The sequence below is a fragment of the Idiotropiscis lumnitzeri genome, chromosome 1 (assembly GCF_059441095.1).
Source record: "Idiotropiscis lumnitzeri isolate Australia: NSW breed Sydney's pygmy pipehorse chromosome 1, RoL_Ilum_1.0, whole genome shotgun sequence".
Classification (NCBI taxonomy): domain Eukaryota; kingdom Metazoa; phylum Chordata; class Actinopteri; order Syngnathiformes; family Syngnathidae; genus Idiotropiscis; species Idiotropiscis lumnitzeri.
This window is the reverse complement of record NC_142391.1, coordinates 15,352,333-15,377,004: the sequence shown is the minus strand read 5'-3', so window position 1 is coordinate 15,377,004 and position 24,672 is coordinate 15,352,333. Positions and strand designations below refer to the sequence as shown.

General features: G+C 40.2%; 1 protein-coding gene across 7 annotated transcripts in view; it reads right to left on the bottom strand.

The window, feature by feature from the left end:
• The window catches only part of ralgapa2 (Ral GTPase activating protein catalytic subunit alpha 2), an 89,186-nt gene that overhangs the window by 51,168 nt on the left and 13,346 nt on the right, over nt 1-24,672 (bottom strand). For 5 of the 7 annotated variants that reach the window (XM_088305126.1, XM_088290333.1, XM_088278448.1 and 2 more), the window contains exons 2-25: nt 22,633-22,743; nt 22,418-22,467; nt 15,257-15,314; nt 14,409-14,452; nt 14,008-14,188; nt 13,748-13,863; nt 13,202-13,340; nt 12,162-12,370; nt 11,484-11,729; nt 11,095-11,277; nt 10,228-10,362; nt 9,995-10,143; nt 9,745-9,856; nt 9,341-9,578; nt 7,545-7,724; nt 4,960-5,106; nt 4,550-4,666; nt 3,309-3,391; nt 3,123-3,213; nt 2,853-3,026; nt 2,429-2,605; nt 1,625-1,818; nt 1,414-1,512; nt 412-567 (exon numbers count right to left, since the gene is read on the bottom strand). In XM_088305126.1, coding sequence (XP_088161252.1) covers nt 412-567; nt 1,414-1,512; nt 1,625-1,818; nt 2,429-2,605; nt 2,853-3,026; nt 3,123-3,213; nt 3,309-3,391; nt 4,550-4,666; nt 4,960-5,106; nt 7,545-7,724; nt 9,341-9,578; nt 9,745-9,856; nt 9,995-10,143; nt 10,228-10,362; nt 11,095-11,277; nt 11,484-11,729; nt 12,162-12,370; nt 13,202-13,340; nt 13,748-13,863; nt 14,008-14,188; nt 14,409-14,452; nt 15,257-15,314; nt 22,418-22,467; nt 22,633-22,743 — 3,389 coding nt within the window. The remainder of the gene's footprint in view (nt 1-411; nt 568-1,413; nt 1,513-1,624; nt 1,819-2,428; nt 2,606-2,852; nt 3,027-3,122; nt 3,214-3,308; nt 3,392-4,549; nt 4,667-4,959; nt 5,107-7,544; nt 7,725-9,340; nt 9,579-9,744; nt 9,857-9,994; nt 10,144-10,227; nt 10,363-11,094; nt 11,278-11,483; nt 11,730-12,161; nt 12,371-13,201; nt 13,341-13,747; nt 13,864-14,007; nt 14,189-14,408; nt 14,453-15,256; nt 15,315-22,417; nt 22,468-22,632; nt 22,744-24,672) is intronic. The other 2 variants (XM_088286003.1, XM_088311961.1) reach the window with 2 other exon arrangements.

The window sequence follows — 24,672 nt, the reverse complement described above, 5'->3', positions numbered from 1 at the left end:
GTCTTTTATTATGGAAAGGCCAAGGCACACCTGCGCAATAATCATACAGTTTAAACTGCATTTTGAAATACCTGACGAACACAAATTAAGACAATTTCGTGAAGAATTACTGAAAGGAGTTTTGTGCTCATAAAAAAATGCGCAAATCTTTGCGTTCAGCTAATGATGAAAAATAGCGGCAACAAAAAAAAAAGCACATTTATATATTGTTCAGTGAAATGATTAACCAAATCTCAACCAATTAAAATTTCTGAAACAAAAAGAGTTATTGATGTCAATTCGGTATTACTGACAAACGGAAATCAATGTTTTCCAGGAATTACACAAAATGATCCTTTGAGGTTTCATGGAGCAGTCAAGCACCAAAATGAAATGAAATGCTGTCAAGGTGGCGCTACCTGCTGGTCATACCTGATCATTGCTAGTGAAACCTTTGTGCATGATGTGGTAGAGGTGCACCAGGAAGTCAGTGTTCGGGAGGACATCCTGGTGTCTGGTCATCATCTCACAGATCAGTTTATAAGCCTGCAGTTTTCCTGCTTTGTATTCTGCTGGTAGCATGGTGGCCTGCGTGGGATATGGGGAAGAACAGTGAAAAAGGTCAAATCACTCTTGCTGTTCAAGAGACACGTTCGTCATTCATATCTTATTAAAATCACCATAACTGATTTAAGCCAATTTTCATTCTTTCTTATGTACAAATTATACAAAAAGGAAACGGGGTTAAATTGTACAGTTAACAAATTTTGTTTCCCAAACTTGTGAAATACTGCTGTATCAAATAATGTGTCTTTTAAAAAAAAAAAGACTACACACATGAAAATGTGTTTGGGACAAAAATTGCTAAAAATGGTCAACTCCAAATCAGTATGTTTTTTTTTTTTTTATTTCATTTGTTTGTCATCAAACAGAATTATTTCTGGCCTGGATAAAAATTGCGTAAGCCCTAACTCTTCAAAACACAACTACAGAATAGTTCAATGCCTTCTTGTTCAATATTTTGGGTTGTTATTATTTTTTTGTCTTTTTGGTCTGAAGAACCCACGACCTTCAAATGAGCTTGAACTTTCAGATACCAAGCAAATCATTTGGTACATTTTTTACATTTTCTCTTAGTCAAAGTCTTGAGATTTTCTGTGCCGGATGTAACAAAACAGTAGTGAGCCTCCTCTTTTTCATAAAAAGTAGTGTTGTTCCTTGTATGCTTCGTGTACAATAATATATCTTGGAAAAAAAGATATAGATTTTTGTCTGTTGTGTCCAAGACATTCTCAGAAGCTCCATTTTTTCAAGAGCTATTAGGCAGCATAAAATTGTGTCGCTGGCGATTATGTTCTGTACACCCAAAACAAAATGCTACGGCGGAATTAGTCATGTGGACTGCAGGTGTCAGAGGTTACGTGTTGTTGGTACCCTGAAGAGCCAGGAAGCAAGCATACGGAGGGGAGGAATGAATGCAGGCTGGGGAGGAGAAGACTGGTTGTCCACACTGATACCAAGGTTATCTCGAATCTGGAAATGGTTACAACAACCAATAAGCGTCCTTTCTGAAGGAAATGCTGTGTGATAACGTTCAGTATTTTTAATGATATGAATGTATTGTTTGATTAGTTTTCCACTTTACCTTTGCAAGTTTTTGCCACAGTTCATAGAGATAAGAAAACACTTTGGCGTGGATTTTGGGGCATCTGATGTTGTTGACATCTCCAAGGATTCCCAAAATCCTCCTCCATAGGACAAAGGCTGAATCAGCATGCCATCCTGTCAGGGTGCCACCCGCAATTATGCTGACATCATCAGTCAGACACTCGCTGCTGTCTGCATGGTCAAAAAGGAGAAAGAAAGCATGAGATTTTGCATTTGATGCTAAACTTTATTTTGGCAGCAATGAGATTTGTCGCCGTGACTGCCATAGAATGAATCAAAACGATTTTCAAGGAGACACAGGCTTTAATCAAAAAGTGCTAAATGACATTCAGGGAAGCAAATTTTACGTAGTATGTTTGTACAGGTTTGTCAATTAAGTATTATCATGCTGCTACTAGTTGATTAAATCCTTGTCCACTGAAGTGCTGTGCTGGAAAGAAACGTTTAGAAAACATACATGGTCTCATGCAACAGCCATATGAGTTCTTTTGGATTTGTAGAAAGACAGCGCCACTTAGTGGGCAAAAGAGCAGTTAGAAAGGGGGAGGGGTTAGGTGATGGGAAACTGAAAATTGTCAGCTAAAGTTTCTGCAATTTATGCAGTATGTTTGCAACCAATAATTTATAGAGAGGCTAAAAGTTGAAATCCAGTGAAGTAACAGATGTGTGAAGATATAATGTGTGAGTCGAGAGGATAAAAATGTGCAATTTGCAAAGTCAAGGTTGAGGCGAAAAATGTAAGCGCATGAGGACTCAGTGATGAGCAGCTATAGAGCAGTACCCAAGTGGTGTGGCATATGTAAGACAGACTGATGAATGCTGTCGTCCAGGGGGCAATCCTGCGGGCACTCAGTGTGTACCACTAAGGCTGGGGAGGCGGGGGGGTTCTGAGGATAGTGGTAGTGGATGTAGTGTTGGGGTGGGGGTGAAGAGTGGGGAGAGAGAGTACACTCAGGACCTATAAACAAGGGACAGAGATAAAATTGGGTTTGGGGAGGGGAGCAGAATGACAAAGACAAAAACTTCATGATGATCACAAACAACAGTCACAATAGAATGTGCGTGCATAAGGGTAAGAGAGACATCTGGCTGATTTTACTTTGTGTTCCATTTACGTCACAAAAGAAATAAACTGCAATCGTTACAAAGCAGGGTAAAACGACAAAACCCATGTAGGTGAGCTTGCACTCTATGTGATTTGTCACCTGCTAGAGCCTCATGGTGACTGAGCAGCAGACTCCCCTGGCTCTGCGGGTCAGCGGTCACGTCCATGTGGGCCGACTGGGTGGACTGATTATCAGCCTCCTCCTCGAAAACCTGCCAGGTGACCTCAGTTTCATTCACGTAGCCATTGGATGTCTCGCTGCTAATACTCTCACCTGGGAAATGAAGGCCAGCAGGTTAAAATGGAACAATTTAGTAATTACGGTAAACATAAAATCAGATGAGGACATAACCGGAGATGCTATTCTAACTTTTCTCTCTGAGCTTGGCCCTTGCGTAGTGATGGTACCCCTCTGCACTATTCTCTGTCTCAATTGGACTGCTGCTTTGGCGGATCAGGATCTACAAGCACAAGAAAACAAAGACTATGTTGGCATTGTCATTCTTTCTAGTACTCCACCTATGATACAACATTACAATACAAATAGGTTTCTCACAACTGGCAGCTCACTGCCCTCTCGTCTCTCTGATGTGCCGCTATCAGAACCACAGGAAGCAGGTGAATGCTCTCGCTTCTGGGCTGGAGAGTAAGACGAGAGATAAATTGATACAGAGATGAGAATAGGTTAAAAAGGTGCTCAAATATATGATTACAATGTATGTAAAACACAAAGACTTTGTCCTTGGCCAACCTACTTTATAAATAGATGACCACATTGCAAGCAAACGCCAGTTGATGCATATACTGTACTGTCTTTTTCCCAAGTATACTGAACTTAAACTTTGAGATAATGCTATCGTATATTGCTGTGCACCGGAATTACCCCAAACACCACCCCAAAATCATGTTTAATTGCTAATTCAATATGCTATAGAAAAAGTAATTTATCACGCTGTTATTGATTCAAACACAATGGAAACAACACAGACAGCGGCCTCCAACCGTCAAAGTCTGTGTTCATGCTGACCATTGGAACACACATAAAGAATTTATTTCAAGAAGAAAAAAGCAAACAAATGTTACACCATCTTCCCCAAAATTTTTTCAAAGGTTTTATAGCCATGAGTAATGCAATTAATACAATAATGTGCTGACCACGCAGTGTATTAGGCAGAAATAAATCTGCATGGCAACTTATCTTTGACTGACCAGTTCCCTCAGTATTGAATCATTACAGGCCAGCTATCCATTTTCAACCAAACATGCTTACGCAGCTGTATCTAACCTAACTATTTCCACAAGTTTTTGTATAAAAAAAAACATCCAGACTTTCAATCTTGAGGTTACATAATGCTGCATGTCCCCTATGGAGAGAGGAAGAGGTGGAGTTGAACAAACACTCCTCAGACAGTTCAAGAGTCCAAGAGGGTTAATAGATTTGCTCTCAAGCCATTTCCAACACTTTATATTGGTTAACAATGTGAAAAAAAAAATAACAGACTGCTTGAAGACAGACCAATAGTAATGTTCTGTTGAAAAGGTATGAAATTGACCATATTTGGACAAATGGGGGATTCCGCCTGATAGTGGCATACTTTAAAGTTGCTCAACAAAACTGCCTATGATTGCTCATAATAGAATCACCACATGTCGGAGAGAATTTACACAGCAAGAGCTTTTGGCAGAGTTGTTCAGTGAACCGCTGCTGGAACTTAGCAACTAATTACTTTTTCTATGTGGGACCAGATAGGGTTGGACATTTTTTTTTTAACTTCCTTTTTATAGTTACTTGTGTACCTTGTAATGTGTCAGAAAGCTGCTGCGTGATGTCTGAGGTGCTGCTGCTACGAGGGAGCGGGCTATCTCCTCCTCCTAATTCCTCCCCACCTTCTGACAGCTGACATTCCTCTACATCTGGTGAAGAGGGGGAAAAAAGAATATCACAAAATGAGCCAGTAGTAACATGCTGATCAATGAATGTGTATACAAATCCTGTCATGTAAACAAAATGAGCAAACTGAAGGCATGCACACATGCAGCGGTAATGTAGGCGCAAGTCCACGTTTTCCCCGTCTGTGGAAGCATTCCAAACCCTCTGTACCAGGTAGCAAGACAGTTTATGATGGGACGACAGGTGAATGATGCAGGACGGGTGGAGGCCACAAACACACAACTACTGTCCATTCACCTCTCGAAAGCTACTTTACCTGAGAGTCTGTGAGAGCAAGCAGAGTTACCAGAAGAGATACCAGGCAAGAAAGAGCTCACAGTGTGGAGCAGCGTAGGAACACTTTTAGTAGTGGGCAAAGCCTCACATAGGTGAACGCAGTTGCTGATGGACTGGCTTCGTTTCGCTTCCATCAGTAAAAAAGAGAACAAAAGGTGAAAAAAAGAAGGAATAAAGAGAATAAAGACAGTATTAAAAAATAATGGCGTACGGTATGTGGGAAAAAAATTGAACTTGATGAATGCATATATTAAAGCCCCTGTAGAGTGAATTTTGAGGGTTTTTTTCTAAATATGTAAGATATGTTTGAATCTAATTGCTGGAGACGCGCAAAATATGTGAGCAACAAAGTACTAAATTATTGAACTATAGTGTTAAACTTACCATTTCCGGATTACTTGAGAGTAGTTCAAACAAACATCAGGTACCACTTGGTGCAATAAGTACTGAGTACATTAATTTCACTGGTGACTATCCGGCCCATTTCTACTTCTACAGCATGCCGTTAGATAGCAAGCATTGCATTACAACCTGAAAAATGTATCAACCCTGGATGGTCAAATTTACACTATGTGTAGATGTTATTCGGGTTAGTGTGATACGTTTAACCGCAAAGCATTGTGGGTTTAACACTTCCAGGAAATATGTGCTCGTGTGAGCCACATGCGACGTTGTGCATAAAGGGGAACACAAGTCAAAAATTCTCTTTTCAATATGGTCTTGTGACCCCATTGGTCGAAATACTTAAAGACTCATGGGCAAATGTATTCATGCAAATTTGGCAACAATCTTCTCTGTGGTTTGCCAAATTTAAAAGACATTTTAATTTCACTTTACAGAGACTTTAATAGAACTGGGCATTGCAAAACGAATCTAAACCACAATGTATTCAAATGTATCATGTTAAATATACAATAGCACATGATTGCCTCGACCTGATTACCTGCCTAAATCTCCTTATCTACGCTCAAACCACCGGGCCCAGGCAGATGGCCGGTCCTTGTTGAGTCTTGCGTTCGTTCGCATTGGGTCTATTTCCAAGAGGGAATTTTTCCTTACCAAGTACTTCCTTGTGTGTAATTCAGTTGGGGCTCAGTTAGTCTTTCAATGAGTGAGGTCATGAACATCTGCTGTGATTTGGCACCACATAAATACAATTAAATTGAAATGAATTATACAGTAACCGTTAAGATGGTGTTTTTGTTGAAGGCAAGAATAGTAATTCATCAGATAAACAAGTTTGGACATTTTATATATCTAACTTATTTGCGTCTTAAATATACTCTCATCCACATATATAGTCAACTTGGTAAATATGGAGTAATAAAATCTCAGAGGATTCACTGCGTACTTATTGTACAAAGGTTTTAACTACCTTTAGCTGATAAATGTTAGCGCGCTAACACTTATTAACACAAAACAATCAGAGTTTATATTTGCATGGGTGAGTAGAGTCAATTTTTGAAAGTCAATGATAAGGCATGGCTGTTGGATGTGGATGGCAAGCCTCATGTCAATATGAACAATGAAAGGGGACATTGCTATTGTCTCTTTCAATTCACTTTAATTACTCCTTTCAGGGGAAGATATATTATGTCCGCGACAGCTTACTACTGTTTGCCATGAATGCATATTAATGAGCATTAATTACATTTGAAATAAAACTCTCAAAAACTATCACACAATTAAGTGTGGACGTTCTTTGGAGGAGTAGAGAGACGAGCCGACGGGGTCTTTGAAGATCATCGGGAAAGAAATAAAATTAGGCCCAAAGAGAGGAAAGGGAAGTTGAAGCGGTTGTTTCATATATTACATAGAAACCGCCACAAACACACACACACTTAGGACTTTTTTTTTCTTTCCTTCAGGCTCAAATGCTGCTCCTTGTTCACCGAGCTCGTCATTTCAGAGCATTAGAGGTAATTGCGGAAAAGAAATGGGATTGTCTCTTTTATCTTTCCCTTTCGGTCTAGACCAAAAATTCATACATGCGAGATGTGCATTTTAACTAGTTACGCTTCTCAACTTATAATTAGCCTGTCACATCTTCATCAGATAAGGGCCATTGCTGCGTCTGGACTGAGCTTGTAACAATGGGCGTCCTAAGCCAGCCTTTGACATACTGTCAAGACATGGAAATGGAGTCAGTGTGCAATGACATGTGAGGGGGACAATAGGGGCCATCTGCTGGAGCTTTCTGCCGTTGGTGTTTGGCCTTTCAATGGCACCTGGACTGGTGTATACATGGACCTGTCATATGGATCTCAATGCAGTCAATGCGTCTCAGAGCACCAGAAGCTTAGTAGCAGCAGCTTCTCACACAAAGGCAGCGCATCGAGAAAATATTCACGTAAATAAAATTCACTACAGCCTCGATACCTTTTTAAACAGTCATAATTGGGGCTAGATAATCTAATAGGAACAATGATAGCTCCATTATGTAATATTACTGTGAACAATACAATTTCCAATCCAAGTTCATAAATTATTTTAATGATCGGCTTAATTTGAAGGTGGATAACATTTCATTTTACAATGCCAACTTGTCATAATAAATGTCCCAACCTGAAGCTTTCTGACGCACGATGTTGCGGGCCTTCTCCACACCAGGAGCACCCGACGTGGTGGCAGAACGAATCCTCATTGGCTCCTGAACTGCTGTCCCACTCAGGTCACCTTGGTTCCTCCAACTTAGTGAAAAGGAACGTGCCACTGCAGCTGCTTTCTGAGAGTCCTGAATCACTCCTGCCAAAGAAAGAGCATTTGTATGTTTCAATATGATTTTGATAAGCATTTTTTTGAATGTTTTTAATTTTGCCTTGAGAGATTTCAACCGCTTGTATCCGGGATCTTATTCTTTCGGTCACGACCCACAGCTTGTGACCATAAGTGAGGGTAGGAATGTAGATCGACCGGTAAATCGAGAGCTTCTGGTCCAGCTCCCTCTTCACCACGATGTACCGATATAGAGTCCGCATAACTGCAGACGTTGCACCGATCCTATGTCGATCTCACGGTCCATCCTCCCCTCACTCGTGAACAAGATCCCAAGATACTTAAACTCCTCCACTAAGGGCAGGATCTCATCCCCGACCTATAGAGGGAACTCCACCCTTTTCCGACCGAGGACCATGGAGTCAGATTTGGAGGTGCTGATTCTCATCCTAACCACTTCATACTCAGCTGCGAACCGCTCCAGTGAAAGAGAATAATTTAGTTTCATTATTATTGAACTGTTCAAATGAAGTTAAATAACATTGAAAACAAACTGTTTTATCCATTTAGTCAGGCCTTTGTGGCATGGGGCCAAAGCCCTTCTGGTCTTGGAGGCCTTCTTGGGCCTACAGACACGACCTGGCCTAACGGAATTGCTTTTCAGTACGTGTGTGTTGGCAGCACCCAAGCGCTGTGCCTGAGCACTTTGGCTGCACCGGATGGGGTGGATTTTCAGGTTCCCAGCAGTGTCTGTGCTTGGGTCACACTAATTCCTTGGCTTCAACATCCTGGGGGCATGCTTAGCATGATGGCAGCATGGGCTGTGCACCTTGCTACACTGGCAAAAGGTTGACTGCATGATCTTTTACCAATACATCAGCAACCACTGCCACCGAACTTCAAAAATATGCATCAGGCCTGGAATTGGGGATGCTGTAACACCTCAAATTTCCCCATTGTGGGACTAATAAAGGACATCTTTATCTTTATCATACGTGGATATGGCCACAATGGGTCCATGTATGGATGTGGGGTGGAAGTGTTTTTTAACTATATTACATGTCTTGTTATGAGTCAGATTTTGTACATCATGCACTGTTTGGATGAGATTTTAGCTTCAAATATTTAAGTGCTGCATTTCTTTATTATTATTTGTATTTTATTTTTCTGTTTTTGTGCTTCAGCATAGGACACCACACTCACAGTAATAAAACCTGTATGTATGTTCAGTTTTTTTGCCTCTAAAAACATGTAGACAAAAAAAAAAAAACTTGAGGAGGGAGTATGAGGGCCCTTAGTAACTCCAGCAGCTGTTAATGGGTTTGTAATCAGACTACTTTGAACATATTTACATGTGTTTAAATGTACTTAAAAAGTTATGAGAAATATAAAAAGGTGGTTGTTTATTTTCCTCAGTAATGTATTTCAGTTAGGTTTTCAACTGAACTGCCTGGCTATTGTATCAGTGTGGAAAGGAAGAAGTGGAATATTACCAAGGTGAAATGTTCATCTGTGCACTTGCCTTTAGGTAAATTATAAAAAATAAAAAAAAACTACAAACACATGACAGAAAACCATCACTTTCTCCCAGGAAATTTCCTTATCTAAAAAGAATTTTAAAAAATTGTTCAAGGTGTCTTCCTCACCACGTGCTCGCTGCTTCTTCTCCTTCTGTTCGCTGAGTTTATCCAGAGGCAGGTTGGCCATGTCCAGGCCGTAAACAGAGCGGGCCAGCACAGCCGTCAAGGAGTCCATGATGCTGGCCCACTCTGTCACTAACTCCTCCCAGTAAGTCAGAGAGGACAGTACTGTAAGCAGCTCATCCCACAGCTCCCGAGAAATGTACACACACAGGTTGGCTCGCACCCATGCCACAATGATCGTCTGAATGCAACATGAGAACAAATATGAATAGATACACCTCCAACACCGCACTTGAAAAAGACGTGACAAACGAAACCGCCTACGGTTTTGTAATGTCATGAGCGCTAACTCCACTTTTTTCTGATTTATTTTGAAAAAATGAGGATGAAATATAGGGCAGACATACACGAAAAAGAATGGATGCCAAACTTTCAGCAAAGCTGTCCTTTCTTTGGTTTTCTGATGGCCTCTTCATTACTGCTTCAGTGATCCTCAGTAGGACCTGCAACATTTGCTCCCTGCAAACAATAAAACAGAATAAAAAGCGGATCATTATTTTTTTTTTCTACACATAAATATGTCAATCAGGCCAAAAAACATTATTTTTTTTTTCTACACATAAATATGTCAATCAGGCCAAAAAACATTCTACCCACCAGGTCTGTGTGTTCATTGTGTGCTCCATGATCATGTGCCGGTAGATGCTAAGGACACACTTGCACACCTCAACCTGATTTTCCAGGAGCTTGGGTACATCCTGGCATGGCTCAAGTAGGAAAACATTCGAAGAGTTTGTCAGGAAAACCTACAATTGTAGACACACATGAATACGGTCATCTAGTTTGATGATAGATGATCAAAATGATGTCCCGATGTAAAACCGACAGACCTGGAGTGTGGGCTGTATGCCCGCCTTGATGTCCCTGTTCTTCTCCTCTGTTAGAAAACCTCGACTGATTGCGCTGCTGAAAGAGTAGGTCCTTCCCCAACTTGACGATCGCTTATGACCGTGACTCTCAAGTGTCTGTTAAAAGACTTGGCCAGTCAACATCTCAAAAAAGATCTATAATGAGACTAACAATTATAGAACTTGACATCCCATGACAGAAACTTGCACGACACATTAGTTGTGGCAAACTGCACCTTTCTCAAAGCCCGACTCAAACATTGGCTTAAAATAAAGATGAGAAGACCTTTCACAACTTGTCACTTTTACTTACTGACAAAATATTTCCTATATATTCCAATTGCTTGTTTGTAAGAATAGTGCATCCTTTAACGACTTTGACATTCATTGCATGCGTGTTGCAAAGTTACCATGAACGCTTTATTTATTTATTGATTTTTTTTTTTTTACTGTTCGTGCACTCATTGATATATTTTATCAATTGCCTACAACAGGAAGGACTACAGCAAAATTAGTAGTCACGTTGACCTTGTCACATTGCATATTGATATTATTACTGATAACTGGTACCTATTGTAAATGTGGATATGTGTTTTATTGTGTATTCTAATTACCTGCTAATTTACATGACGGCATATGGAAAGTGCATTAATACAGCTCCAGCTTTTGTGAAATGCGCTACATCAATAAAATTTGTATTGTACTGTGTAATACACTCTCTCATTTTTAACGGGGGAGTCAACTAAAATTGGTATGAGGCCATCAGTGTACATCTAAAATGTTAAAATTCCACAATTTTATGAAAATACATTTTTACAAAAGCAATAGTAAAAATATGTACACTATTACCTGTGCTTGCATGTTATTATTCTCTGTGCTGAGTATCTGCTCAGTGCTATCATCCACTTCATCTTCCTGTGCAGTTATGTCCGGCTCTGTCATAAAGCTTGGCTTCTCCTGCAGTATCCACGTTCGGTACACTTTGATCACCTTCCTGGTTGCCGATGATTCGCAGGACGGTAAGAGGAAAGCCTTCAGAGAGGAGAACACGATTGTTCCATTTGTGATGATGCTACATAGTTGTGTTAAAAGGAAGGAGCTTTGCGACAAATGACCAGCAGAGGGCAACATAACCCGTTTAATACTAGGCTAACGCACCAGGAATTAACATCCAATCTAATTTGAACGTGCACATTTAACAAGGAAGTAATACAATTTGACAAGAGTGCCATTGATACCTGGTGGAAGACCTCGTTGACAAAATTCACATTGTCCCTGGTGGATAGTAAGATGGCATGCACCATGTCATAGACATACTGGTGCTCCTCCTCAATGCTACATAAACTGGAATCGCTGGGCCGTCGATCTGAGAGTGTGCTGCTGTTTGAGTGGCTCTTCTCAGGCTCCCCTGTGGGGCCATTTGGGTCCCCGTCTGATGACTTCTCCTTCTCCTTTTCCTGGCTGCTACCGCCTGCAGTGACAGTCTGGACACACCATACATGTAAGATACAGTACGTAGCCTAATGTACAGTAAAATTGTGCATGAAGCCGAAGACAAACGGAACAGTCCAGTTGCAATAGATTCAATGTCCTGAGAATCATCTTTGTTAGTTTTCTTGTCCCAATATTTAATAATTAAAAAAGTACGTCAGTCTATGGAGGAAGATGTACAGAAGGGAAGCTCTATTCTGACACCAGGTGGTGGACAGTTTGAATTGTTAGCACAGTGACTCAGATGGTAAATATTCCACTATATGTACCTTTATTCGTTGTTTCATGCAATTTTGACAAAGTTTTCTGAAAATTATGTGATGTATTGTACATTCCAAGTACACACTGGATAAAGGCAGCTGACAGTACTTTTGAAATAACCACTACAACCGCAGATCCAACGTCCACAGTTGCACAATTCCCACCTGGATGAGTTTGGGAAGGACCTCAGGGCCATTCTTTGTATTCTGCGCTGTTGGAGCACTGCTGACATACTTCTTCTTGAGGAAGAAGGTGACCAGCCAAGTGATGAAAGCTACACGGGGAGCCAGGTACTGGTCCCGAGTGCAGAAGGTGCTCTCGTTGTTCCTTGTTACTGGCACATACAAGGGTTTTGGTCTATGATGTGGGAGGTCTGATATTTGAACAAAAACAGGAAGATGAAGAAAGACAAAAATAACCAGTGAGAAACGAGGGCGAGAGAGCAAAACAAAGAACGATGTGACTAGAAAGCTTTGAAAGAAACATCACCTTACAGCACTGTGCTTATTCTATCAATTATTGAATTGATAAATTATAATTAAAGGGGAAGTCAAGTTAATTTACAGTGAAGTGTCCTATGAGTCCCGCTTAGTCTAAACACGGCATTCAGATTAATATTACATTTGTGGGATATGAATTAAGCTGTCAACTGAATATGACATCACAGCATCTAAGGGCTCAGGAATCGACGATTTCAGGGTTTGGTGTAGTGACATTCAAAAGTCTTGTTTGAGTCGTGGGTTAAACACTGAACCGGTTGCCAGCCAGACTGAATACACTGTCATGAAAAATGACTCGGACTTTCCAAATCTGTGTGTGTGTGCACAATGTATCTTGTGCCGTCACATTTTCTTTCACACATAGAAGAGACAACACATCTATCCAACTTCTGTACCGCATATCCTCATTAGAGTTGCGGGTGTGCTAGAGCATAACCCCGCCGACTTAGAGCGAGAGGCGGGGTACACCTCACACACCCTCACATTTACCTACGCACAATTTAGAGTCTTCAATTAACCTCCCATTCATGTTTTAAGAATGTGGAAGGACGCCGAAATAGCGGGAGAACGTTCAAACGCCACACAGAAAAGCCGGAGCCCGAATTTGAACCCATGACCTTTGAACTACCTACGCTGTCCGTCAGACAGAATACAATAACAAGGTGATACACAATGACATATTTTCTGAATGTACGCCACATTACCTAATAAAGGCTTGTAGAGATTTGTGAGTTTGGTGAAGGAGGGGAATAGATGTGGAAGGTAGTACTTCTTGAACAGGCTGAAGAGAAACCTGAAGCCTGTCTCCTGGTTTTCTTTGTTCTTCCACTCTAAACTGGATGCCTGGCAGGTTAGAAAAAAAACAAAGACTGACAAGGTCAGGCTACAGGGAGTTGAGTTGAATACATAATCACTCAGCTTGTCACCGTATATTGTTTGCAGCATAAACCACTGAAGCTATTGTACTTACAAACGGCGTGCAAAGGGAAAATTGTGTCGCTTTGGTGTCAATGGAAAGACTCTACACACTTAACAGCTGCCATAATGTTTGGTTTCTCATTATTATCAGCTATTGTAAAAGCAAGCACTTGTGGATGATGACACCCACACACAAAACCTGATTACTGCAGTGAGGAAGCAAGCATATAAATCAAGACTGAGAACTATAGTATCTATCAACAATAGAAAAATACATGATATTTTTAATAAAATTGTATATTTTTTATTGTCCTTGCAACAGTATCAATCACCTGGGTAACCATGAACTTGAGGAGGGTTTCGAGGATGTAACAAGTCTGGTCATCTGCTACCTTCTCGCCTGCCACAGCTGGAACAAGTGGGGTGATCTCTTCAGGCACCACTTTAGCTGCTCGCATTGACATATACGATGAGAAAAGAGCCACATGGTCCAGTTTGAAGCAAGAACCGGGTGGGGGTAAAAAAAAAATAATAAAAAAACTAAACGAAGCATGACGCAGAATATAAGATATTGTATTATTTCCTTTCTCACCATCAGGTGGGTTGGAGAAAGGGTTGTAAATGATTGTGTCAAGGGTGCAAGGCCCCCTGGACGAGGGCACTGCTGGGAAACCTGGCACCAGACAAGCGTAGATAAGGAACTGCTCCTCAGCACAATTGTCCCTCAAGGCTTGCAGCCACAGCAGGAAGAGACGGATCCCCTCACAGCGGATCTGGATTAGAAAAAGGATAGAGGGCTTAGCGTGGTTTTGCAAAAAAACTATAGCAAAGATGAAACAACGTTCACAGGGTGAGTAGTGTGCACAGTTGAGGCAAAAATAAATGATGATGGCCGTAGAAAGCGAGACGCAGTGGATGCAGTTGTATCACAAACAACCGGAACAATTTTGCATGCGACAACATGTATTAATTATAATTTTGTACGGTAGTTACCTTGAAGGAATTTCCAGTGTGTAGAAGCTTTTTCAGAATGGAACCTGGAAAAAAAGAAAGCGACAAATGGTAAGCACGCCTCATTTTCAACTGACCCACAGCCCAGATGCTCACAGTTACAACAAACTACAAAGCGGGCAGGTATGAGCATCATCTCAACCAAGGCAGATTGAGGGAGTGTGTGTGTGTGTGTGTGTGTGTGTGCGTGGGTGTGCATGCATGTCTGTGTATATGTGAGAGAGTTAGGGAATGCTTTCAAAATAAATGCATGTCTTGAGAGGAAACCAAAAGCTGTCAAAAAAATTTACCTCATTGAAACCTTGTTCAGGAAAAAAAAGAATACAGTTCAAGTTTAAGACTACTGTCAGGATTTATTTGATTTGAGGGGTGAATAATAAACAAGTTCCTCTGTAGACGACTTTAAAAGAAAGACAATAGCAGCTGTGATGTTATATAAAACACACTTAGGTGCATCCGGTCTCGACGTTCAGAACTAAAAATGTCAGTTGAAGAGCAATGATTCTTGCACTGCTGATGCCTGACAATAAAATGTTTTAATTGGGGTTATCAAAACTGGCAAGGGCTTTTCAATCTACGGGGGTCTGAACTCATGCCAGCATATTTCAATTACTTATTTGCATTTCAAATTAAGTCCTAATTAGCACTTCTCTTCTCTATTCAATTCTAAGACTAATTAATTTCTCTTTGTTGTGCAAAATGAAGACATCTCAAATGTTATGGGAGCATAGTGATGAAAAATGAAGCACCGGGATATATCTTAATAATGTACTTAGCAGTGATAGAAAATGCAGAAAATTTCGTTTGTGAAAAAAGTGAGCGGCACATACCTATACTGTGAAACTGCCAGCGGTTATAGATTTTCTCCGGCAGAAATTGAAGAATTTTCTGTTGAAAAGAAGTTAGAAGTTAGACATAAGCAAAATAAATATTTCTTGAACTCTCTAAAAACAACCATGATAGTCCGAGAAATCAGACTTGGGCACTTGACCCTATTTTGAAGGCCAGTCGCCCGTCTCGACCCTTCTATCTGGAAAGGTGAAAAATTGTTGGGAAATGGAGTACGTGCTCACACACACGGTCCACAACAGTCATTGAAATGTGAGCAATTGCTTTGCCAAAATCACAAATCAGTGAACCAGGATGACTTTATGCTTTTAACTAGGAGGGCAAGTTAAAAAAAAAAAAAAATAAATGGTCCGCCACAATAAGTGAAAAAAGGGAAGAGGTATACAACTCCCAAATGGAGCTTCTACTTCTGCATCTGGATAGAATATGGATAGAAGCAACAAAGGGAAGATGGGGGACTGTTGGCTCCCCCAAGGGCCTGATGTGTCTCGATAACTGCATGCCCAAAGGAATAGGTGTGTAATTAACATACTGTATGAATGTCTTAAGATTACACTTGTCCATAATATTTTTATCTTAACATACCTTAGACCGTTTTACCACTGACTGCAATGTCCAAGTCAAGAGATCATTGATTGCTTTTGATTAACTTGATTTGTCAACAACTTCCTTTTCTTTCTTCATCTTTAACATACCCTTCTTGTCCTCTGGACTAAATCCCTTTCATTATCGGTGACAGCAGACATGCTGAAAGACGTATAGCTGCACCTTACTATTGATCCTTCGTGGGATTAGCGCATCTCTGGACAGGATATGTGTTGGCCCCACTCGGTCTGTCTCCTTGGGATGGCAGGCATATTATCCTAGGCTGCAACCCAGCAGGGTAGCATGGTTAAGCCTTCCCCAACGTGGATGTGTGTGCACCCTCGCAGACACAATAACACCCCCTTTCTCTCACTTACAGAGCACCAGGAAAGGAGAGTAGGAACGAGATGGAGAAGCTCGCTCCGAAAGACTCCCCATGGAGCCGGAATGGTGGTCCTAACAATGAGGAATTTACTGGCTGATTCAAGGCGATGGCAGTCTCCTCTGTACTGAAGGTTGGTGGTGTTACTATAATCTGCAGCCATACGCCAGCATAACGATGGGAGTATTACTGTGCTACAACTACAACTTTAGTGCATTTACATGATCCGCGCTTAGGTTTCTAGAACATCCACGAGGGCTTTTTGACAAACACTCCTTCGACTTTGAGATAAATCATCTCAACATAGGGAATAACAATGACAATACAAAAAGCAGTCAAAACCATCATGTAAATTGAATAAATTCCCAACTCATGTTACAACGGTTTGCTCTTTTATCAAAAATATTTGACATGGAAGCTCCTTACTCTGCGAGTTTAAGCACACTAATGTGGGGGGGAAAAAAATCACGAGTAAAGTGTATTCTTATTTCTAACCAATAGATGGTAGCAGCAGTACATCACTGTAAGGTCATTTGTAGTTCCAATCACATCATTGTGTTGTTTTCTGAAACATCATCATCATCATAACGATCCGCCTATAAACAATGGGAACATGAAGCCATTGAAGAGGAAAATAAAGCATAAAATAATTTGAATGCCAATAAAAGTTCACTCAGCATGAAGTTAATTCAGATACAGTTTGAAGACTCAAAATTCAAGCGCTCAATTGATTGCTGCCTCAGTCATTAGGTTACACAATGTTTAATGTTGCTACTTAGTGTATCAGTGACGCCAATTTAGCATTTTGGTTGCTTTATTTAACATCTTTCTGACTGCTCTACCAACTATTTTGAAGGGGGAAAAAAATGAGCAAATTTAATACCTAAGAGAGCCGAATGAGTTCACATTGTTTTTTTTATAAAACATGAAAGGAGACATAGCACAGGCACCCACTTACACGTTACAAAGCAATCATTTATCGACATGCCGTATACAGTTGACCCGAAGTACTGTATGTGCTTGAATGCCACAAATATTTTGCCAACCTACAAGAGAAAAGCGCATGAGAGCTAGAAATGTTACATGCATGCAGGGACGTTTATTATAAGACCTTTTAATCGCCTGAAGTTAAAATAGGAAGGGATAACTAATTTCATAAGTTTGTTTTATTGGTGTGCTAAACTGTATTGTTAATTATTTTGCGGACCCCAAATTACCCCAGTTTGGGATCCACTGCACTATATGACACAGACTCAAGTCACCTATTCAATTGAGCCAAAGAAAAGATGACAGGGGAAATTCAGAACGCTGAGTCAAATCCGGATGGGTCGTGGTAAGGTTGTATCCTGTCGAGAAAAATCAAGGGAAATGGATATGCACAAACTTCCCTAAGGTTTTTTGGGCAGTGCAAATTTCCCATGTCAAACATTCACAGTGGCGCAGGGATCGAGCTGCTTTTAGGCAGTCAGCTGATAAGGTCATGTACAGTACTGGCATATGGGAGTGTAAACACACTGGAGTCTCTCAAACCTGGAGACTGGAGTTGCCTGACAGAGGTTCAGGCTTGTCTTGTGACTGCAAAAACAGCTGACTGGCGAAGAGTAGTACAGTATTTCTTTCAGATTCGATCATTTAGTGTCTATTTAGATTTTGGCCTGTGGCATCTATTTGCTTTAACTGTAACATCAAAACAAAATCTAGACTGTACAACATTTTCCATCATGACAATACCAGTAGCGGCCAATCAGAAGCTACCGGTTGCCGCTAACATTACCTGTCAACCACATTGCCTAAACCAGGGGTGGGCAAACTTATTTGCTCAAAGGTCACTTCTCATTTATGAAACAGACTGATGCCTTGGGGCTATACTTCTCAAAGATCATACACACAGAATAGGGAAAACACCCATACACACACAAATAGTTAAGAATATAAAAAGAAAAAACTCTGAATAAATACCTGAGAATATGAACCACAGTGGTCAACTGTATCCCTTTTTTCCCCCACTGGGTTGATAAGCATGTTGTCCTGATTCACCCGTCACAAAACATTGGCATGCATGGCACATTTATAATCAAGTACTGCTTTACATTGACAAAATATGATTTGGTTGGGCGTGGAGAGGGCAAGATCCACATATGGGTTCCCAAGTGCGGGGACTTATTAAGAAAATGTTATACAGGCATGACACACTGATTTTATTCTTCTATTTTGTGTTGTATGGTATTTTCAGATATTGTGCATAGGCAATCTTTTTGTAGGAATCCCAAGCACTCTTTGATACGGGAGGCCCCAGGTCATTTGAAGATGGGTAAAAAAAAAATAGAAATAAAATAACAAAAGTGTAGAATTGCCTATTTTAATAAGGAAATAACTCAATCAAAAATGTTTATGGCTGAACTATATGGCCACCTGGTTAGCACATCCGCCTCACAGTACAGAGGTCGGCGTTTATATCCGGGCTCCTGGTATCCTGTAAAGAGTTGGCATGTTCCACCGTGCATGTGTTCGGTTTCTCCGGGTGCTTCGGTTCCTTCCCACATTCCAAATCTCGAATAACACTGACTGACAACTAATGACTTGGTAGCCAGTCAATCTTGGCTATTGTTAGCAGCTAACATGTGGCAATGAAAGACTGCAAATGTATTTATTCCCAGAATGGTCATTGTCCGGGTCTTATATATTCTTCTTCTATTCCTCTATTTTTCTACTACTCACACGAATTGTTTAGGATGGTTGTTTTTTTTTTTAAGGGGGAAATAGTGCTACAAAAACCCAGCGAAGAAGCTTTGTAGTGTGGAGTGAGTGGAGGTGAAGACGGTAAGATGCCCTTCAAGTCCGGTAGCCAAAAATGCAATAGACATTAAATTATTGTTTTATTTTATTGTTGGCTTGTGGATTTCTGTTCAATAAATAATAATGTTCAAATTACAATAAATCATAAAAGGCAACTGGCCATTTTGTTGTTTCTTCACAGATTATAGTTGCATTTCATTTTAATGAAAGAGGTTATTAAGTATTGAAGTTTTGAATTTTCGAATGGTTTTGGGATTTGGGTTTCAATCTTGCACAGCATAAATTGAATCTGCACGAATTTGGTTATTTTCAGAGCTTACGCTACCAAGTAAATTTCATGTCATTTTCTCAAACACGGGAATAGTCAAAAATATCAATACAAATCATAGTTTAATATAATACAGCATCAACATTTTCCACCGGCGTCTTGGCCAGCTGTGGCGATGCCCACTAAGATATCTTTTCATGGGGCCCAAAATGGGACGAATGGGAACAAAACATGCCTTTCTAAAACTAGGTTATTTCTTTTGTAATGAAGAGCCACAAGAAAACCAGCATGGAGGCAAGAGATGTTCTCCATTTTTGTCCTGAATTTACTGTGACACCTTCCCCTTTGTTGTATTCGTTTATGGGTAACACTGTGGCGGGTTGGTACACTGTCATATTATTTACACAAAGATTGTTATCTCACCTACACACCCTTCGTGGAAAGGATTTACAATATGCCAAAATGAACTATACCTTTTGGTGGTATTGTGGTTTTCATTTCAGATATAATATAAGTAATTCATCCACTATTTAGTCCCTAAACAACATCAGAGTAAATGAACTGAATGACAGTACTATTTCTTTTTATTGCCAACATAAACACTACTAATGATACCAAAAAAAAAAAGAAACAATGCATTGTCATAAACAGGTTTTTATCCTTTTTGAAAAAGCTGCTATAAGACAACAAGATAGCCTTACGGACGCTTTTAAAGAAATCCAATGAAAGTCAATGTGAATGAATGGCATCGCCTGTGGGGCTTTGGGTGTTCCAGAACATTTAGCACAAAAGCGTGCCCCTCTCTCGACACCCATCACACAAACAGGACCATACCGGGCTACTATGCTTGCCTGAGGCACCCCAAGAAAAAGGGGTCACATACTTTATAATGACAGCAAAGTAGTCTCTGCAAAGGTGTGCGAAGCAAACACAGAGCGGAGATAAGTTGTGTCTATTGTGTCAACCAGATTTGAATGCAAATGTGCAAGGAAGCGTGAAAGAAATGTTGTCCCCTCTTAGTGCGGCAAGACGGCAAAATAATTCCACCCTACGGTAGGTACTCAGGGAAGCTCCTACATTTAAGTACGTGACTCAGAACGACATGATTCTGTTTTGTCGAGACCAACTTTGTCCAGCCACACTTTTAAAGGACAAATTCTAATGTCATTTTAATGCTTAAGCCTGTCACACTATCACGATCTATGATAACATTTGATCTTATGTGGCGTAAAGAACGAGTACTTTAATTTAGCAGATCTTAGCACCAAGCGACATATTAGTCCGGTATTCAACATTCAATGCTTATCTTCTGAGTACATGATGAAAAGCACGTCGTCACAGACAGGCGCTAAAAGGGGACAAGTGATGGTTAAGCTGCTTTAATATTAGTTCTGGAAGAAAAAAAAACTGCATACATATGCAGCAGGCAAGAATTAACATTTTAGTTAGAGGTCAACTTGTGAGCGTGTGTACAGTTGAGGCGATTATCTTGTGGTGGCAAAAAGAACATCGAAGGACAATTTAGGAAGTTTGGTTTCCGAGCAAGGTTATCAAAAAGTCTTGAAATCATTCAAATAAAGTGCGTCAAAGTAATGTATTTGTTATCCTAATTGAAATAAATGCACATCATACTCTATTAAGCATTTAGCGTTTTTTCATGGGAAAATGTGTTTCATCTCACAATTTGTCACAATGCAACACAGTGGAAGGGTAAAATGGTGGCATCAGTTAGTCTCAGAGGCTGTTCATTCAGTTGTTTGAATTTGTATAAAAAAAGCAAAAATGTCTTTTCAAATGGCAAATTTCTGGCTTCAAGAAAAGCTTAAGGAAATCAAGAAAAATTTGGTCGTTAGTAACAGTTACTTGTTAAAACCAAGTAGAGGGAAAACAAATGTCATCACTTTATACTGGGGGGAAAAAAAAAACAACAACAACAACAACAAAAGGCTCCAACTCTCTCTGTCTAAAAGGAGTGCAGGTACTAGACTGGCCTGCAGTCCAGACCTGTCTACCATTAAAAATATATGGCGCATTATGAAGTGTATGATACGACAACGGAGACACTGGACTGTTGAACAGCTGAAGCTATACATGAGGCAAGAATTGGAAAGAATTCCACCTACAAAGCTTCAACAATTAGTGTGCTCAGTTTCAAATGTTTCGAATCGAATATTGTTTAAAAAAAAAAAAAAAGTTGATGTAAGACAGTGGTGAATAAACATGAGCATATCCCATCTTTTTTGGAACATGTTACAGCCATAAAATTGTAAGTTAATGATGATATGCTAAAAACAATAAAGTTCATCAGTTTGAACATTACACATCGTCATTGTAGCCTATTCCATTAAATTGAAGAGGATTTGAATTCTGTTTTCATTTATGTTTATCACAACGTCCCAACTTCTTTGGAATTGGGTTTGTATATCTGTAGGCCCAAACATTATCAGAAGACGTGACCTACATTTACAACTTAAATGAAGAACTAATCACTTTTTTCCAACAGTCTTTTGTCTTCATTATATATATATAGTGTGTCATGGCCACGCTACTTCTAGTCATTTGTGACTTGATTTTGTTTTCTGTCCAATCAGATTTGAGCTTTGATATGTTGCTATGCACATATTATTTTGACCAACGGCGTCAGACCCTCAAGTGTAGCACATACTATAGGAAACCCTGGTTCCTCTATTAGCCAATCAAATTGCAGAGTCATTTCCGGAAAGGCATAGCGCAGGTGATGATATCAATGCTTCAAATCCCCAATTTGATATTCTGCCAGCCTTATAGCCCTTCATTGTGCAAACGTAACTAGAGAGCTAAGTATTTGTGTTGGACACTGGAGCTGTCTTTGAAGTCAGATGGAAAAACACGGTGGAGGACTTTAACCTGCACGCTCAACATAAGACTGCTCAGTGAAATAGGGGGAAGAGCCATCACATAAAGTTAAGTTAGAAAATGATTGAGCGCAGAACCCCCTCCCCTCTAAAACTTGCAGTTGATTTGTTTCCACCGTTGCAGGAGAACTGAGAGATAACTCTAACCTTAATGTTGAAGAATCAGCATATTTTAGAAACGTTTTGAAGTACCGGTAATAAGAAAACAGCAACTTACTTCAAAAATAAAGAGGATGGAGTCCAGCTCCTCCCGTTGAGATTTGATCCCTGAGAAAACCAATACAGGTGGGAAATTAATTAATTAAGTGGAAAATTAACTTTTTTTTTATGACACAAAATTCAGACAGGAGGGAGACAGCTGAATTTCTGTGCTACATGACGGGTTCAAGTGGAGAGTGAAATTTAGAAAAAGAAGAAAACGATCGAACCCACCTTTTTGTTTTAAGTTGCTTTCCAGTGTAATGAAATTTTCATAGAAGATAAAATAAATCTGTGAACCATTGCTCTCGAAGAATAGCTTCAGCTCACTCTTGTCAATGATATCTGTAAAACAGAAAGTAAATCATAAATGTTATGCAGTAGAATGCACTCGGTAGTCTCAAGCATGCAGCACAGCAAGCGACATGAGCAATCATAACTGGACAATCGTATAAAAAAAAAAAACACAGTTGGCGAATCCAATCCGGGCAATTGACCCCGGCACATACAGTATATGAATTTGCTGTGAGGAAAAACTCATAAAAACTGTGATGGATTGTGTTTTTAATGGGAAACAACATTTTGAGTTACCGTATTTTTACGGCCATAAGACGCGCTGCATCAAAGGGCGCAACACCGGTTGAGGGTGCTATTTCCGTATTTAATACTCATACTAGGCGCGCCGCACTACGAGGCGCAAGCTAGCTTGCGCAAGCTGCTCGCGCAAGCTAGCTCGCCAGTATTCACGCCAATAAGGGATCGCTGCCAGAGGCATCACCTCAGCCCAATGAGAGATGTCATGGCACCATAAGGGATCACTGCCAATGACATTGACTAGAACCAATGAGAGATGTCATGGCAACACGTCTACTCGACAACGTCAAGGGGGGTCACCACACTCCTTAGAGTCACGGTTTCAAATCAAAACCAAAAAAAACTCAGCATACAAGCAAACAATGAAACAAAGAAATAAGATTAACACACTTGTCCAGATTACTGTAATTCACTTTATTTTGGAGTCAGCCAGTCCTCACTCAAGCGTCTCCAACTGGTCCAAGATGCTCCTGCTCTCCTTTTGACTGGAGCTCAGAAGACGAGGCACATGACCCCAATCGTGGCTTCTCGTCACTGGCTCTGAGTGCACTTTAGAGTGAATTTTAAGCTACTTCACTCGTTTGTAGACACATTTTTATTCTTTGGCTTTTGACTCAACACGAGACTTTCTCTGTTTGGCTGTTATTCTGGTATCTACTGTATATGTGTTTATGTGTTTTAATTTTTATTTGAATTTGTGTTCTATTTTACTGCTAATTTATATTACACCATATGTGAAGTGCTGCGCTATATAAATAAACAATGCTGTTCATGAATCGCAGCACAACTATTTTTTGCAAATAGAAAAACAAAAATACGGTGTACTCTTATAATAGAGGTCTAAGATGCTATTAGTGACAACTTAATGAAGCACCGATCTAGCAACCAATAAATGCATTTCAAACACAACCGCCATGGTAGTTTTGGTCGGATGACTCCAAGCAATTGTGGTGCATTTCATGTTACTTGTCAAGGAGGCAAAGCAGTCCCACCCCCGTGTGAAAAGAACAGCTGTAAAATGATAATGGGTAAGCGCTCTGCACGTTTTTTTATTCCAATTTTACTGAGGCGGACTGTGGATATGTGTCCAATTCTCTCATCTTGTAACTGAGGCGAGAAAAGAATGCCTGCATTTTGAGTTTGAGCTTTTAACCGTGGAGGAGCGATGCGCCACAATATCTGAGCCAACCAGAAACAAAGAAAAGTATCAGCATGCATTACTGGACGGTGACCAACGGAACTGCTCTTATTCTCAACTAATAGTATGGCCCAAGAAACAACAACATAACAGCTATGTTCTACATCCTCACAGAGATCTCTGGACAGCTTTCTACTCAATACAACAATAACAATAAAACAGAACATTATCCCAATACGGACGACATTGAATATAACAACATGGTTGCTTATGCACAATGCACGTATGTGTCATATAAAGTAATTGATGCAATTTGTTGCCCCAGCCAGTTACTAATGATGACGTCACTGTCCGATCGAATGGCCACCAATCGTGATCATGGATAATTACGTGATTTCCATATGTCGATTAATGCCTACTGTTGGGGAGCTGAAAAACCGATCACCCACAGCTCATACTTCGCAGCCTTCAGCCAACTAGAAACCTACTCGTGTGCAGTTTAGCATCTTGGGAAATGTCTGATTCTTATACAAACACAAACC